The sequence below is a fragment of the Sporobolomyces koalae genome (genome assembly GCF_050403365.1).
Source record: "Sporobolomyces koalae JCM15063 DNA, S_koalae_JCM15063T_v1_ctg21, whole genome shotgun sequence".
NCBI classification, from domain to species: domain Eukaryota; kingdom Fungi; phylum Basidiomycota; class Microbotryomycetes; order Sporidiobolales; family Sporidiobolaceae; genus Sporobolomyces; species Sporobolomyces koalae.
Genome location: NW_027481750.1, coordinates 204351 through 217837, shown reverse-complemented (window position 1 = coordinate 217837; position 13487 = coordinate 204351). Strand labels below are relative to the sequence as shown.

General features: G+C 53.7%; 4 protein-coding genes across 4 annotated transcripts; all 4 read right to left on the bottom strand.

Annotated features, from left to right (window-relative positions):
- Positions 1–112: 112 nt before the first annotated feature.
- JCM15063_000140 (uncharacterized protein) lies at positions 113–9278 on the bottom strand (the record flags this gene model as incomplete). Its single annotated transcript, XM_076679309.1, has 28 exons — positions 113–775; positions 838–954; positions 1015–1074; positions 1139–1661; positions 1722–1797; positions 1867–2902; positions 2966–3014; positions 3079–3120; positions 3202–3249; positions 3315–3411; positions 3476–3645; positions 3720–3854; positions 3919–4172; positions 4232–4451; positions 4520–4817; positions 4882–5347; positions 5410–5553; positions 5616–6215; positions 6276–6527; positions 6586–7270; positions 7334–7485; positions 7541–7617; positions 7681–8115; positions 8185–8370; positions 8432–8508; positions 8574–8639; positions 8703–9061; positions 9138–9278. The coding sequence occupies 28 exons, from the start codon at positions 9276–9278 to the stop codon at positions 113–115; spliced, it is 7428 nt and encodes a 2475-aa protein (XP_076533618.1).
- Positions 9279–9727: 449 nt separating this feature from the next.
- JCM15063_000139 (cytochrome b5-like heme/steroid binding domain-containing protein) lies at positions 9728–10660 on the bottom strand (the record flags this gene model as incomplete). Its single annotated transcript, XM_076679308.1, has 6 exons — positions 9728–9761; positions 9836–9895; positions 9991–10052; positions 10257–10385; positions 10473–10501; positions 10570–10660. The coding sequence occupies 6 exons, from the start codon at positions 10658–10660 to the stop codon at positions 9728–9730; spliced, it is 405 nt and encodes a 134-aa protein (XP_076533617.1).
- Positions 10661–11202: 542 nt separating this feature from the next.
- Positions 11203–11886, bottom strand: JCM15063_000138 (uncharacterized protein; the record flags this gene model as incomplete). The annotated part of the gene is made up of 3 exons (XM_076679307.1): positions 11203–11551; positions 11624–11668; positions 11747–11886. 3 exons carry the CDS (start codon positions 11884–11886, stop codon positions 11203–11205), a joined length of 534 nt encoding a protein of 177 aa, XP_076533616.1.
- A 391-nt stretch (positions 11887–12277) lies between these two features.
- Positions 12278–13240, bottom strand: JCM15063_000137 (uncharacterized protein; the record flags this gene model as incomplete). The annotated part of the gene is made up of 3 exons (XM_076679306.1): positions 12278–12307; positions 12368–12418; positions 13007–13240. The coding sequence occupies 3 exons, from the start codon at positions 13238–13240 to the stop codon at positions 12278–12280; spliced, it is 315 nt and encodes a 104-aa protein (XP_076533615.1).
- Positions 13241–13487: the final 247 nt, after the last annotated feature.

Here is a 13487-nt window from a genome sequence, read left to right as displayed (position 1 = left end):
TTTCGCTTCTCTCACGCGTCAAGCTTGAATTATCGCATCTGCACATCCTTACAGTACACCAAAGAGCAGAAAAGTATAGTACAACCTTAGTTCAAGTCCTCACCAGGCGACTCTACTTTGCACCGTCGGCTTGCTTCTCCGCGCACAGATCCGTAAGCTCGTCGCTTGGCGTTGTCGCGCCCGTTCCTTGCTCCTGCTCTTGCTCTCGATCGACACAGTCAGAGTCGAGATCGTCGGGACTCGCCTCTTTGGACTCAGTTGCGACGCTCGACTGTCCTGCATGTGGCTGGCCCTCTTCGCTCTCGGCGGTCTCGTCTCTCGATTTGTTTGTTCCTGCCACCTGCGAGCCATCGCTTGTGGAGCTCGCTAGAGTGGCAGAAGCAGGCGGAATGCTTGCTAGAATGGCAGGTGTGGTTGCAGCGCTTGGCGGGATCGACGTGGTGTCGGTAGATGCGGTCAAAATCCTCGATGTCACAGTCGACGTGTTGAGAGGCACGGCGGAGGTCGCAGCATTTGATAGGGCTCTTGTGCGCTTGACAGGACTGAATGAAGGTGCAGGCGGAACGAAGACACCAATGAATGACGAACGAGACGAATTCAACCTGCGCTTCTTGACGACCGGGGGCTCTTCTTCGGACGCAACAGCTCCACGAGGATTTCCCTTACCCTCATTCTTGTTCGAGGTGGCCGTTTCAGCGGTTGCAGCTTTATTGTTGCGTAACAAGGACGCTTCTTCCTGGTTCTGCGTCGGGTTGACATTGCTGCGCTTACCGCTCTGTGCCGCACAGCTCGCATGTGAGCAAACGCAGCGATGCACGAATGAGCAGATACACATACGGTTCTAGGAGTGAGCATTGCCTCCACCTCTGCATCTTCTTCGCTTGTCTCGCCATTGGATTCTTCCATCTGGGCTACGTACGAGACTCTCGCTCTTATTCGCCGAGAGCGTGCAACCTTACAAGTCGGTACCAGTGTCAATTGAGAATAAAGCGCTTCGAGAAGCAGAAAGCATACCGGAGCAACGGGCGATGTCGCTCTGCCCGACTTCATCTCGAAGTCGTCATCATCCCCTCCCTGAACCGGAAGCTAACGTGAATATAGTGGATTTGCAGAAACAAGGCTTAGAGATGGTACTCACGATTACGGCGATATCGGTATCCGCGTTGCCTGCGCTAGAGTCCGAAAGAACAAGTTCTTCCGAATCTTCCGAGTCGCCGTCCGACATGGTTTCGTCGTCATGAGATATGGTGTACACCCTTGAGTTCCGCCTGCTCGGCTTGGTATTGCGTTTCGACGAATTTGGGCGGTCCTTATCGCCACGGTTGCCAGCCTCGGCGGGACGCTCGAAATCGTTGACAAGTGCAAGCTCTGCGTTCGACTCCATCTCTCGCGCAGCTTCGAGATCGAGCTTCTTCCACGCCTCTTCTTCATCTTTCTCCTTTTTGTCCTTTGTCCGCTTCAGTGGAACGTATTCGTGGCTCTTCTCACGTAGAGGGTTGACGATAGCTTTGCGAGACGGCTTGACGAGAGAATCGATGGGGGTTTCGTTCAGATTCGCGAACGTATCATGATCCACCGTGGCCGGAACAAGCAGATGTAGGACGTTCGCGGTTTTGACTTGACCATATCGGTGAATGCGACCAATCGCTTGCGTTGCGAGCCTGTATGGTGGGCGAGCTCGATCAGACGCTAATCAGAAAGAAAGAAGGCAGGTGACGCACGCTTTGTACTGCGCCCTCGAATCGGTCAGAATCGGGGAAACAAAGAATGCCCAATTCGCAACGGTCAGGTTTGCACCTGGCAACAAGACCTCGATTCATGTCAATCCTAGATCGTGTCAGGAGATAACAGGAGCAAGAAGCGTACCAGCCGAGGAGGAGTCGGTCGCTTTCAAGAGCAAAACTTTTTGGCCCTTCTTGTCAACGTCCTGAAAGTCGTCAATCGCGCTCGACTGCGTTCTCCAGTCACCCATGATGACTTTCGTCGGAATACCGTACACCGTGAGAGCCTCGTGCACCTTGTCGAAAAGATCGTCGAACTGGACGAACACGAGACATCGGTCTTCTTCCGGAGTCTCCTCGATAAGTGTGATGAGCGTCTCGAGTTTGTGGCCAAAGTTTCCAGAGTGGACGTCGGTGCCAAGAGCTTGGGCGTCGAGGACATATTGCGAGCTGACCTGCGCGAGGCAGTCCCGGTCGATGCAGCGTCCATCGCGCACGGCCTGTTTGATCTCGTCGACGGTACCCGCATGACCACAGCATGAAAGGACGGCAAAGTCGGAGCAGTCGTCCGATTCTTTTTGGCTGACTTTGCTGTCCCTGCTGGCGTCCATCTTTCGAACGAATCTGCGGACGCACTCAAAGTAGCGTGCCGAGCGAAACCGGCCGATGAGCTCACTGCCGAGCCGGCGTACTTCGAGGGAAGCTGTGCGGAGAAGCAGAACCTTGGCGACTGCATACTCGTCGGACGTCTCTTTTGTGGCTTTCTTGGCTAGTATCGCCTCGACATCCTTCGCGATAGGTTTTGGTGAGTCTTCAGGGGCTGTACGGGTAACGCCTGCGACCTTGTTGTTGGGATCCCAAGTGCATCCCACAGACAAAGCGATCTCGCGAAGGCATTCATTGCCTGCACGGTCGCCATAGCCGTTGTTGAAAAGTACTGAAAGCGTGTTGAGAAAGTGAGGCGTTGCGTTGAGCTTCTTGTTGTCGCTCCAGTCCTGTCGCTCAATCCAGCGGTGCATGAAGGCACAGCTCGCAATCTTGCGTTTGAACTGTTCGCGGCAGTCCATGACCTGATGCTCTCGCTTGCGGAGGATGAACTCGCAAACGCTCTCGACATTCGAGTCGAACAGCTCTGATTCATCGAGATCCAGCGTGAAATGCGAGCATCGCTTGAGAAGGGCCTGCGATAAGGGAAGTCTGCTGAGCCTGGGCAACCCGATTCTGTATAGCTTCAAGTGACTTACTTCTTCAGGTGTCTTGGATTTACCGAGGGCTTCACGAAGGCGTCGGTCACTACATCCGATCGGAGAATTGTTTAGTTAAGACAGCGATACCTCAGACAGGAGCAAGAGCTTGCCGGTCGCCAGCCTTTTCCGGTTTGATCTTCGCGATTTTGGCGCTGCAGGATTCGAAGCACTGATCAGCACCTCCATCTGATCAGCACCTCTATCTCAAAGGGGCCAGGATCAGGGTTGCGCACAGAGCAGGGTCGATATTGTAGAGATGATGCTCGAGTTCTCGGTAGATTCTGCGAGCGTAAAGCAGAGCGTCAATCACTTCGCTGCAGCCGTTTTCGGATCAAAGAATACTCACGCCATCTCTGCGCCGGGGAGTTGCACATTGATGATTTCAGTTTCTAGAGGAATCTCGTCGATTTCGGCAATGTTTTGTCGGGCGAATTGATCCAAGACTGATGATTGATGGCCAGAGCACGAGTCAGCACAACGTAAAGGACAGAAGCAATGGAATCTTACAGCGCTGAGCGATCTCATCACGGCGTGCATGCCACGCTCTCGAACGCACATCGCAGAACGAGCGGAACTTCTCAGCCGAGGTCTGCTCCGCGTTCCGCATGTCGACAGTCTTGTCTCGCCCCTCGCTTGGGTCATGAATACCGAGATGGCAATGCAGCAGACTCGCAATGCTAAAGGAGACACAGAGGCAGCCGAGGTCAGCAATATAAGACTCATTCGGCAGCGAGATGAGATCGGCACTTGCCTTTTGATTTCGGAAAAATCCGACAGAGGTGGTGTGCCAGACAAAACCCAGCGAGCACGAGCCCGGATGTGATGGATGCCGACCAACACTGAGCCGCTCGTATAGGTGAACTCGTCGACAACGATTCGAGCAAAACTGGAAGGAGAACGCTAGACTCAGAACCCTGAATGCAGTCGGGCCCACAGTTATTTGCACTCACGAGAACATGGCAAGAGGGGGCGCCTTCATGGCCGTCCAGTCTTTCGCGACGCTTTTGCTGCCGAAATTCCATTCGTCTTGGCCAAGAGACTTGACATCCTTGTTGTCCTTGTTGTCGCGGTGTGCCAGGACCTTCTTGAGCTCTTTCTCGTTCATGTCGACGAGCTTTTTCTTGCCCTTGGCCGCTTTCTTTTTTGGCTGATCCTCGTCTTCGGAATTATCGGCCTCGTCGTGGTCGGCTTCCGCTTTCTTATTCTGTCGCGTGGTGAGGTAAGGGAGTGACTCTCAAACAACGGCGGAAGGAATCAACTGACGGAGGATTTGCGAGAAGTCGGGATGAATACATCGGTCGGAGGCGCCGCTCGATGCTTACGAGCTTCCTGAATCTTCTTGTATGCCGCGCCAGCGCCCTCTTTCACGAGTCTGTCCACTTGTTCTCCGAGAGTACCCAGTGCCTGATTGACACAATGTCGAAAGTAGCGGTTTCCTTTGTCGTCAAACTTGCATTCAGTCTTGCTTGCGGCAAAGTCGGTGCTGCGATCAACCCAAACAATATCAGCATGACAGTTGCAAAGACCAAGGCTAGCAACGAATGAACTTGCAAGAGTGACCAGAAGACGGGTGAGCCGAAGAGACTCTCGGGCATGATGACGATATCAGCCTCAACGATTGTCTGTACCGTGCACTGCTTGAGCTGAGACGCCGTCTGCAGTTCAACGACGGTGAGTCCCGAGTCGGTGAACTTGTCGATCTCCTTCGGCCATTGCTTTGCCAAATGCTTCGGCACGACGATGAGAGTAGCTTTGACCGCTATGCGACCTTGCTCGGGCGCTGGATTAGAATCGTGCTCCTTGCGGGCGCAGATCAAGCCAATTGTGATGGCCGTTTTGCCATAACCGACTGTCGTGTGAATCAACAGGGGTCAGCCTACGAAGCAGCTAGTAGAGGTGGATAAGTGCCTGACCAGCATCGGCAACGACACCGCCTCTGATGGTCATTGCCCTTGAGGCCCGCGCTTCAGCATGCCAGTTCATCTCTGGAAGCAAGTATTCGGCGACCTCTTCTTCGATCCACGGCTGCGGGTCGTTCTCTTGTTCTATCATCCAGTACAGCGAGCGCAGCTGTTCGGGGCGGAGAGGGAACGAGGAAAACGTCGGGGGTTGGCTTGTCGACGGACTGTCACGATTGCTCTTGATCGTGAACGTTGCCGAGAGGCCCTGCCGCCCCAGCTTCGATCCATGAGTACCACTGTTCGCGAGGCGCCATTCCACTTTGGGTGCCGAAGATTTCCAGCGGCTGAGAGTTGGGTGAGGCAGCTGGGCTAGTGCAGCATGCGATAGGGAAGCCGCATTCAGACCGATGCGTAGCTCGAAACGATCACCTATCTGTCGAGTATGCAAGAGTACAGGCGAAGGACGGTCCTTGAGGGCCTGTTCTGGGAGGTGCGAATAAGTACGCAGGATCGAGGTGACAGGATGAGGAAGAGCCTTACATGTTCATAGTCTGCGGCTTCCTTGCCATCTTCAAGCGCGAGTACGTTGATCCTCAGCGACGATCCCGCAGGCTTGATTTCACGTAGCCACTTGACTGTTGGAGAGACAGGCGCGCAAGTTTGGCACACTTCAGTCGAAATCGTCTACGTTCCATGTCTAACCGAATTAGCGGGTTGTGTGCAAGAGTCGACAATGGCAGACTTACAGAGGCGTCAACTTCAGACCATTGTTGCAAAACTTCCCAGTCTGGGATTCTTGATAGCATCCAGCGGATCTTAGAAAATACCTCTGGACCTTCGAGATGAAGGTCGACCTCGTGGAAAGTCTCATTCGCCCAGCGAGTTGAGGGGGCCTTGTTCAGCTTAACGACAGCGGACAGGAGATTCTCCGTGTACTTGCAATCGTCATGACTAATCGAGAGCCTGAAGTCAGAGGCGATCGTCGAAAAGCAGTTGTCTTCGGCGAGATTGTCGGTGCCGGCGACGAGTCGAGCATTGGGGACCGTTGACCAGTGGCGCGCGATACTGAGTTCTGCTCTGGCGGCTCTTGACGTGGTCCTTTCATCTGCCGAATATGGCGGACGCCATTTCGGATCGAGATTCGCAATCAAGCGACGGTGGGTAAGCACTCGCGAGCAATCGTCTGCGAAAACGAAGGAGTCGTGTTCGACTTCGAGGTACGAAGACGGGTCGAAGAAGAAGTAGAGCGGATCTTGATCTTGAGGATCACACCGACGGTAGAGCGAATTACATGCGGTTCCGCAGAGATCTTCCAGGACATACTTGCCATCGATGGAGCGATCGAGCTATAAAAGAGGCAGGCAATCAATTACCTAATGCGAGAGCGAACATGGAAGACCACTAACAGCATCGGCGCTGCCGCGGAATGTGACGTTGATGTATCGCGGTCGTTGCTCATCAACAAAGTCGGTCAACTGTAATTTTGCTCGCCACGAAGGAACAAAGTCGTCGAAGGTCATCTCGATTGCGGCAGTGGAGGCCTTGAGCGGAATGCAGAATTCCCAGTTGCCTTCGAGTAGCGATTTCGAGCCAGGTATCAATCGCATTCGAGCGACAGGATGGAGAAGAAAGAGCCGGAGTGGATCGATTGTGGCGAGCTGTTCGGAGCGCGCATGATATCAGCTGATGCGCATCTGATAGACACGGATGACGCACTTCAGCAGGAGGGGCTATGAACAAGCGCCATTCGAGGAGGTTTTTCTCGAGATGTAATTCGAGACGTGCCCCTTCGCTTTCGAAGATGACAGACCACCCTCTTCGCCGTTCGACTCGACTGAAGTGGAATTCGGCGGTCGCCAGAGCCGGCGCGACGGCTTCGAGATACTTTTCGGCCAATACGTCGTCTACTTCGACGCCGCTCTTCAAGACCTCTGCAACAAGGGAACGCAAGCTCGCGTCGTCGAAACCGGGCACGGTGAGACGCATGGGAAGCATTGTCTTGATCTTGCTTTCGAAGGTTTCGGGAAGCAGGCGTTCATGCGTGGCGGGCTCGTAGACATGCTTGGGCTTGCCTTGGTGCAAGGAGCAAGCAGAATGGCCACACTTGACGCATGTCGCAGTGGGATGTGTCGAGAGAGAATCAGGCCCTTCGCACGTACATTTGCGCGCAGATCGGTCTGCAAGGTCGAGCAAATCGGCAGGTGGTGGTTCGAAAGATGCAAAGTCGACGATATGTTCTTTGAGGCGGTTTTCTCCGCGGAAGCGACCATCGAGATCTTCATTCGTCACTTCAGGATCCACCATAGTTTCGTCTTCGTTATCGTCTGGAGCAGCGGCACGCAATGTGTTTCCTGCGACAATCAGCGCTTGCATAATTGCCGAGCCGACGACGGTTGAAGTCCTGCTCAAGCAAAATTCAGAGTGAGCGATGATGACATGATGAGGACGAGTAGAATTCACGAACATGGCATTTCCTGCCAGGTCTGCGAGCTGATCGCTGTTCTCGCGCGTGAGGAGAAGCTCATCGATCGGAAGACCCTGCAGAGCGAGGGCCTCGAGCCCGACGAGAGGACCGCCTCGATTCGTGAGGTACGGGATCATGTTCGGAGTGAGGCACTGTCGAAGAGAAAGTTAGAGCTGCGTTTCCCTGCTGGAAGAAGCTAGAGCGAACAGGCGTGATTCCGTAAACCTTCGAGGCTGTCGTCCGGTCAACATTTTGCGACAAATTCCAGATCGCCGACTTGTAGGCTACATGAAAAGTTCGGGTCGGTTGATGTACATGGTGCCGCAGGAAAGTCTAGCAGAACGCACTGATATCGGTTCCTCGCACCGCGTCTCGCAAGAACGAAATGTCCATTAGATCGAGCACTCTTTCTGTTTGCGCTTCGACCCAGTCTTGCCACGATCCGTCAGGCATCTGCGGTTTCCCGCCACCATCCTTCCAATCCGTGAGAGGCCTTGCGAGTCCAAGTTTCTCGAGCTGTCGTTGCACCGAGTGTCGCTGTTCGCACTTGTACCAGTCGACTGCGGCTCGTTGACTGCCGTCGGCATTGATCCGTTGAGTGGCAAGGGCCACTTCTTGTCGAGCACGGTGGATGCGGGGATCGTCCGAATCGAGCAGGAACTGTTCAGTCGGCGCAGAAGCGTTTCGCTCGGCGTCTTTGATCCGTTGTACCCATTCTTCGACCATCATCTCTGAGCTTTTCTGGCCTTTGGACTTTTTGACTTTTGGTACCGCAATGAGGTCTGGATTAGTGAAAGTCATCTTGTCAATGTTGAAAACCAAAAGGTACTACGTCTCGAGCAATCACGTACAGCCACGAGTGCGAGTATGCGGAATGTAGTACTTTTTCGTGTCGAGCCGAACGACCTGCGCATCGTAGTCGACAAATTCGAATTTGGAAACGACCTGATCCCATGGCGCTTTCGACACGTTCTCGAGGATGACAATGCCCGGTCGATGTCTTTCGACATACTTGAGCATGCCCATGAAAGTTCGCCCTGCTCGACAATTCAATGAGCCCCCGAGACGTGGGCAGTGGAAATCGTGTGCCAGACTGACCGGATTCTCCGCCTGCATCGATCCCTTTCTGCTTTGTGTTCAGGGTCGAATAGTCGACGCAAGACGTACCCGCGATACTGTAACGTGAGTAGAGTCAGTTGGCAAGCCGAGCGAAAACAAGAGGGAAGGCAAGCCGACTCGCAGCATGTCGACATCACCTGGTACAGCGACTTTTGCACCGTAAGCAGTGACTGCCTCGTCGTCCGCTCTACATCAAGATATGCTGTCAGTCAGAGCTGTGTGAGCCTAAGTACAATTAGTAGAGACTCACAGCTCGGTAACGTCTCGAAACAAGATCGGTGGACTAAAGTTGCGCTCGATGTAGGCTTGTTTGAACGGTTCGATCTCTGCCGAAAAGATGTGCTGCATCCTTCCCTTGACTCCAGTCTGCTGTTCGAGGGCCCGGAACATGAGGCGCAGTGCAAGGATCGGGGATTCCGTGCCCGAGCACATGGTTGCGATTCGAAGCGGACGTTTGAGGGTCGTGATTACAGCGCTGAATTCGTCCGAATAACGCGACACCATGTCGGAAAAGATCTGCTCAATGTTTGTCATCGGTGGTAGCGACAGGACGAGCTGCTCCTTGCGACCCGAGCCCGAATCTGCCCTGAACTTGTCATTCTCACCATCCTGTTTGGCGTCAAAGCGCACGAATTGGTCAGCGCATCGACGCATTGACGAATCGCACCAAGACTGTCCTACACACATTGTCGCTGTCCTCCTGATCGCCTGCTTTCTTCGCCTTGCCCTTAACCTTGCCCTTGTTTGCCGGTTTCGGTCGAGGTGCTGGTACCGCCTTCCCAGCTGCTTTTCTGCCGTACTGCCTCGTAGCCGCTGCCTTGGGCATCTTGAACTTCACACAAGCGAAACCTCGTTGCTTTCGAGTTGCCAGAGCTGCCTAGGTTGGCGGAGTGAGATGTAGGTGAGGCTCGCGTCCACAGGAGAGAGCCGTCCAGCGGCGAGCGCTACACCTTGCAAGCTTGTACCGGCAGCTCGAGCGTGTCTCTTGACTCCAGATTGCGCGGTGAGCCGGCAGAGTGACGGCAAGATGTTGATGGATTTCGCGACTCGCTGACATTCGCGCGCGACTTGTAAAATTCGCGAACGCGTTGCCAACTTGCGGCGCACCGCTTGTGCTTTTCCACTCTCTCTTTTTTCTCGATTTGCCCTTTGAGCGCAGGAGGTACAGATGCAATGAGGAAAGGGTGTATAATGACAGCACGGCGAAAATTGAAAGAAACCCAAACCCTCGAACTCCCGCAGCAAATTACGGACCGGGACAATCGCGGACGTCTTCTAGGCGGATGCGGCAGTCTTTTGCTCATAGAATCTACACCCAAGACCGTTGCAACGTCAGATATAACCAGGACTAACCTGTAGCGAGAAAGGATGGTGATCGCTTACCGGTAGGCAAAGTAGGCGACGATTCCGGCGAGAGGAAGGAGATATGAGAACCCTCCAGACCTGTATCCAGAGTCAACACCGTGTCAATTTTCGATCACTAGCTAGCTTTGACCAGCCAGGACTGCGAGGCTGTCAAGCGAGAGCTTGTGACTGACGAGCTGTTATCGCTTGTTCCGGCAGCTTGACGAGCCGACTTGGGGGCTGCAGGTGCGGTTCCCTGTAGAATCAAGTGTACAAAGGAGTTTCAGCGTTTGATCTGGTCACACTAGAACACAATGCTGTGTAGCGCGAGGGAGCAGGTTCGTAGTTAAGTCACACGAGCCTGTCCATGCTCCCGAGTCTCGCTCGCCACGCGTGTTCATACGCGAACACTGAACCAGGCGGTGACAGAGAGGGTATGCGTAGTGTGAGAGAGACGTACCTCCGGACCTTCACCGACGTAGTACTTCTTCAGCAGTGCGCGCGCCTCATCCGAGTGTCCCACATCTTCGAATGCCTCGGTCGCATCCCGACCGGCTTCTCCAAACAAGACTTCGTCTCCTCCTGGGTGCTGTTATGACAAACCCAAAACACAGGCAACGTGAGTTTCGTGTTCATGATTCGACAACAACGCGAACGGATCCGAGAGAACACCCACCTCGTCGAGGAACTTGCTGATCGCGTACACTACACGCGATCATCATTGGTCAGACGCGACCTTGCAGTGAGCCTTGAGCGAAACGAGACGACAGTACCTTTGCCGTGGAGGAGCATGAGGATTCCATCTTTGCTCTTGGCCTCCTCAGTTCGCAGTTCCTCCCAAGTGTATTTCTTGTCCGTCGACATCGTGTTGTGCGATAGGGTATGGAGTGGCGGTGGAATGGAGAGGCAGGAACGGCGTGCGGCGCGTATTTCATGAAACGTCGCGAGTACTCTCTCTCGGCGACTTTCCGCACCGACTCACTTGCAACAGCGACTCTAATGACGTTCACTACACGATCCGGAGGCTTTTGTTCTTCTCTCTCGAGCTGATGTGCAAGCCGCGAAAGCTCTTCGACCGCGACTTGCCGACCAATTAGGCGCCCCGTGTTGGATTACCCGCGCAACGCTGCCGAAACTTGATCTTGCTCGGCTCGAGTGAAGCGCTTGAACGTTGTACCGTAACTCGACTGACACGTTTGCAAAGCCTGAGCCATTCGGGTACGACAAAGTGCGCTCGATCCCATGCACACAACCCATGGTACCCATCTTTGAACGCTATAGTTTGAACCAATTGCAAACCTGAGGTTCCAAGGGGACAAAATCTGACTGGCAGACACGATCACAGAGAGAGAGATAAAGCAAGTAAGGAAGGATTGTACGCAAGCTTGAAGCTGGGGATCAGGAGATCATGCTTTGAGTTTACGCATGCGACGGAGGCCTTCGTCTTCCAAGTCCAAGTCTTTTGACTCGGCAGGAGCAAGAGTCTCGGTAGTTGAAGCTTGAGTGCCTTTGATCGTAAACTTGGGTGAAACGTTGGAGCTTGAACCGACGAGGGCGAGGAAGTACGAATCGCTAGTCGGAAGGTCCGTGGGCAAGGTGTACTCGACTTCGGCATCTCCCTCGTACAACATGATGTCCTTGACGAGAGTGTGTTCGAGATGGTACGATAGGACATCGGGGATCGTGTATCCGAGCATGAGGTCCGCTTTCTTGCCGACTGAAGTCAAGTTGAAGCCCGTAGGGAGTTGACGGTTCCTGGACGAGTGAAACCTCTCCATGTCAGCCCTTGCCCGCACAGCATACTTCAGCTCCTGGGGTTGTACGTACCATGAAGCGATCTGTTGAGATCCAGCCTGGAAAACCTCACCACCACTGGGAGCAGAGTGCAAAAGGGGGACCGTGTCAATCCTATAGTCGTACTGCTTTTTCAGCAGAGTTTTCAAGACTCACGCGGGACGGGTGATGGGAGGGAACCACGCCAAAAGAGTATGCGCTCCGTCGTCGTTGAAGGTGCCATCCGTGTTGGTAGCGCCAACAATCGTGGCAAAGGTTGCGGCCAGGGTACCGGCAAAAGCGATGCTGAAGCGCATTATAGAAGATAAAGGGAAGGGGACCGTGATTGGATGGTGAGGAGCAAGCCAAAGTGGTACAAGCAGAAGGAAGAAGGAAGGAAGAACTCCTTCAGAGTAACGGGTTCGAACAGACGAACGCCGGTGCACGGTGTCACAAGGGACGTCTCGGACTCCGTTGACGATATGACGCTCTGCAAAGACCGTCTGACGCAAACGAGTGCCGCGCGTACGATGGTCCGTGCGGCGGAGACAGGAGGCCAGAGATAGTGGCGACTTGCTGACTCGAGTCTCGCAGCAAGACTGTCTCGCAGCACGAGATCGGAAGAATGGGGTGTCGAAACATTCGGAATTTCAAGTATTGTACCACAGGAAGATATTTGTTCATGACAACAGAGATGACGAGATGAATTTAGGCAGCGACAGCAACGCGAGAGACGGACTGTCAAGATTATCGTCAGCTTCTCGCCGTCACAGCGTACACGAGACAAGAATCCCTCACCTTCTTTGTGGCAGCGTAGATCTTTTCCTTGGCGAGGAAAAGGATGGCAGCCTGTGACGAGATGCATGATTAGCAAATATGCTCCGGGCTAATGCCTACTCGCATGAAGGGGCTCACGATTGCTACAGATTGAGTGCTATGAAATAGGACAAAGTCGCCTCGTCGTCTGAGGTAAAGTGCGCAGTAGTCGCATCGAACCGCTGCTGAATTCCCCACCATCGAATCTGGGTTTTCGTCGGTCTATCCGATGCGGAGTATCTCAGTCGTATGGAATTTGGAATTCAAGGAATTTGACAGAGCTTACGATGGTTTTGGTACAAGCAGGATTCTCGCAAGAGAGCTCTTTGCGATGTTCCCAAAGAGTCCGTCTAAGCTCGGTCGACTCACTGTGGGTAAATGAGAACGGTCAGCCGTTGAAGTTGCTCAAAGAGGACCAGGTTCAAGCAGACCGACATACTCTCGTTCTCGACCGTTCCGGGCTGCCTTTGTGCAAGCGCCGCATAAGGTGTCGTTAGTCCCTTGTGGATGTATGTAGCGCTTCGGGGTCGTGCTCTGGTAACGTTACTGAAGTGGACGTCGGCTCTTCTCGCGAAAGAAACTGAAGACCAGGGATAAACTCACCTTGCATCTATCGCATACAGGTAGCGTGTTGATTAGTCCGATCGCTTTGAAAGGTCCGATCTCGATCACCGTTCCGACTTGATCGATATGAGCCGCTGCCTTAGAGGCATTGGCTTGCTCGGCCTCATCGTGTTCGTTCCAATATTCGATCTCCATGTCCTTTCCTCCTCTCTCTTCATCCGCCTCTTCAGTCGTTGCGCCTTTCCCGATAGTCTTCCTCTTGTTGTCGATTTTGTCGATGTCGGCGATCATTACCTCGGACCAGCGCTTCACCAAACCTCTGAGCAAACCGAGTAGATACTCTGCAGCGTCAGCCACGTCAAACCCCTCGCTCGCGCTTTTCGAAGCGATGAGCGTATCTGTGGAATTCGCCTATCCAACACCCGCTATCTCGCCCAGCTCCTCGTCGCTCTCGACGAGTACACTACGATAGTCGAGGACATCGTCGTCAAGTTCAGGGGCACCGACATGGATGATGCTGCAGAGTATCTACTCGGTT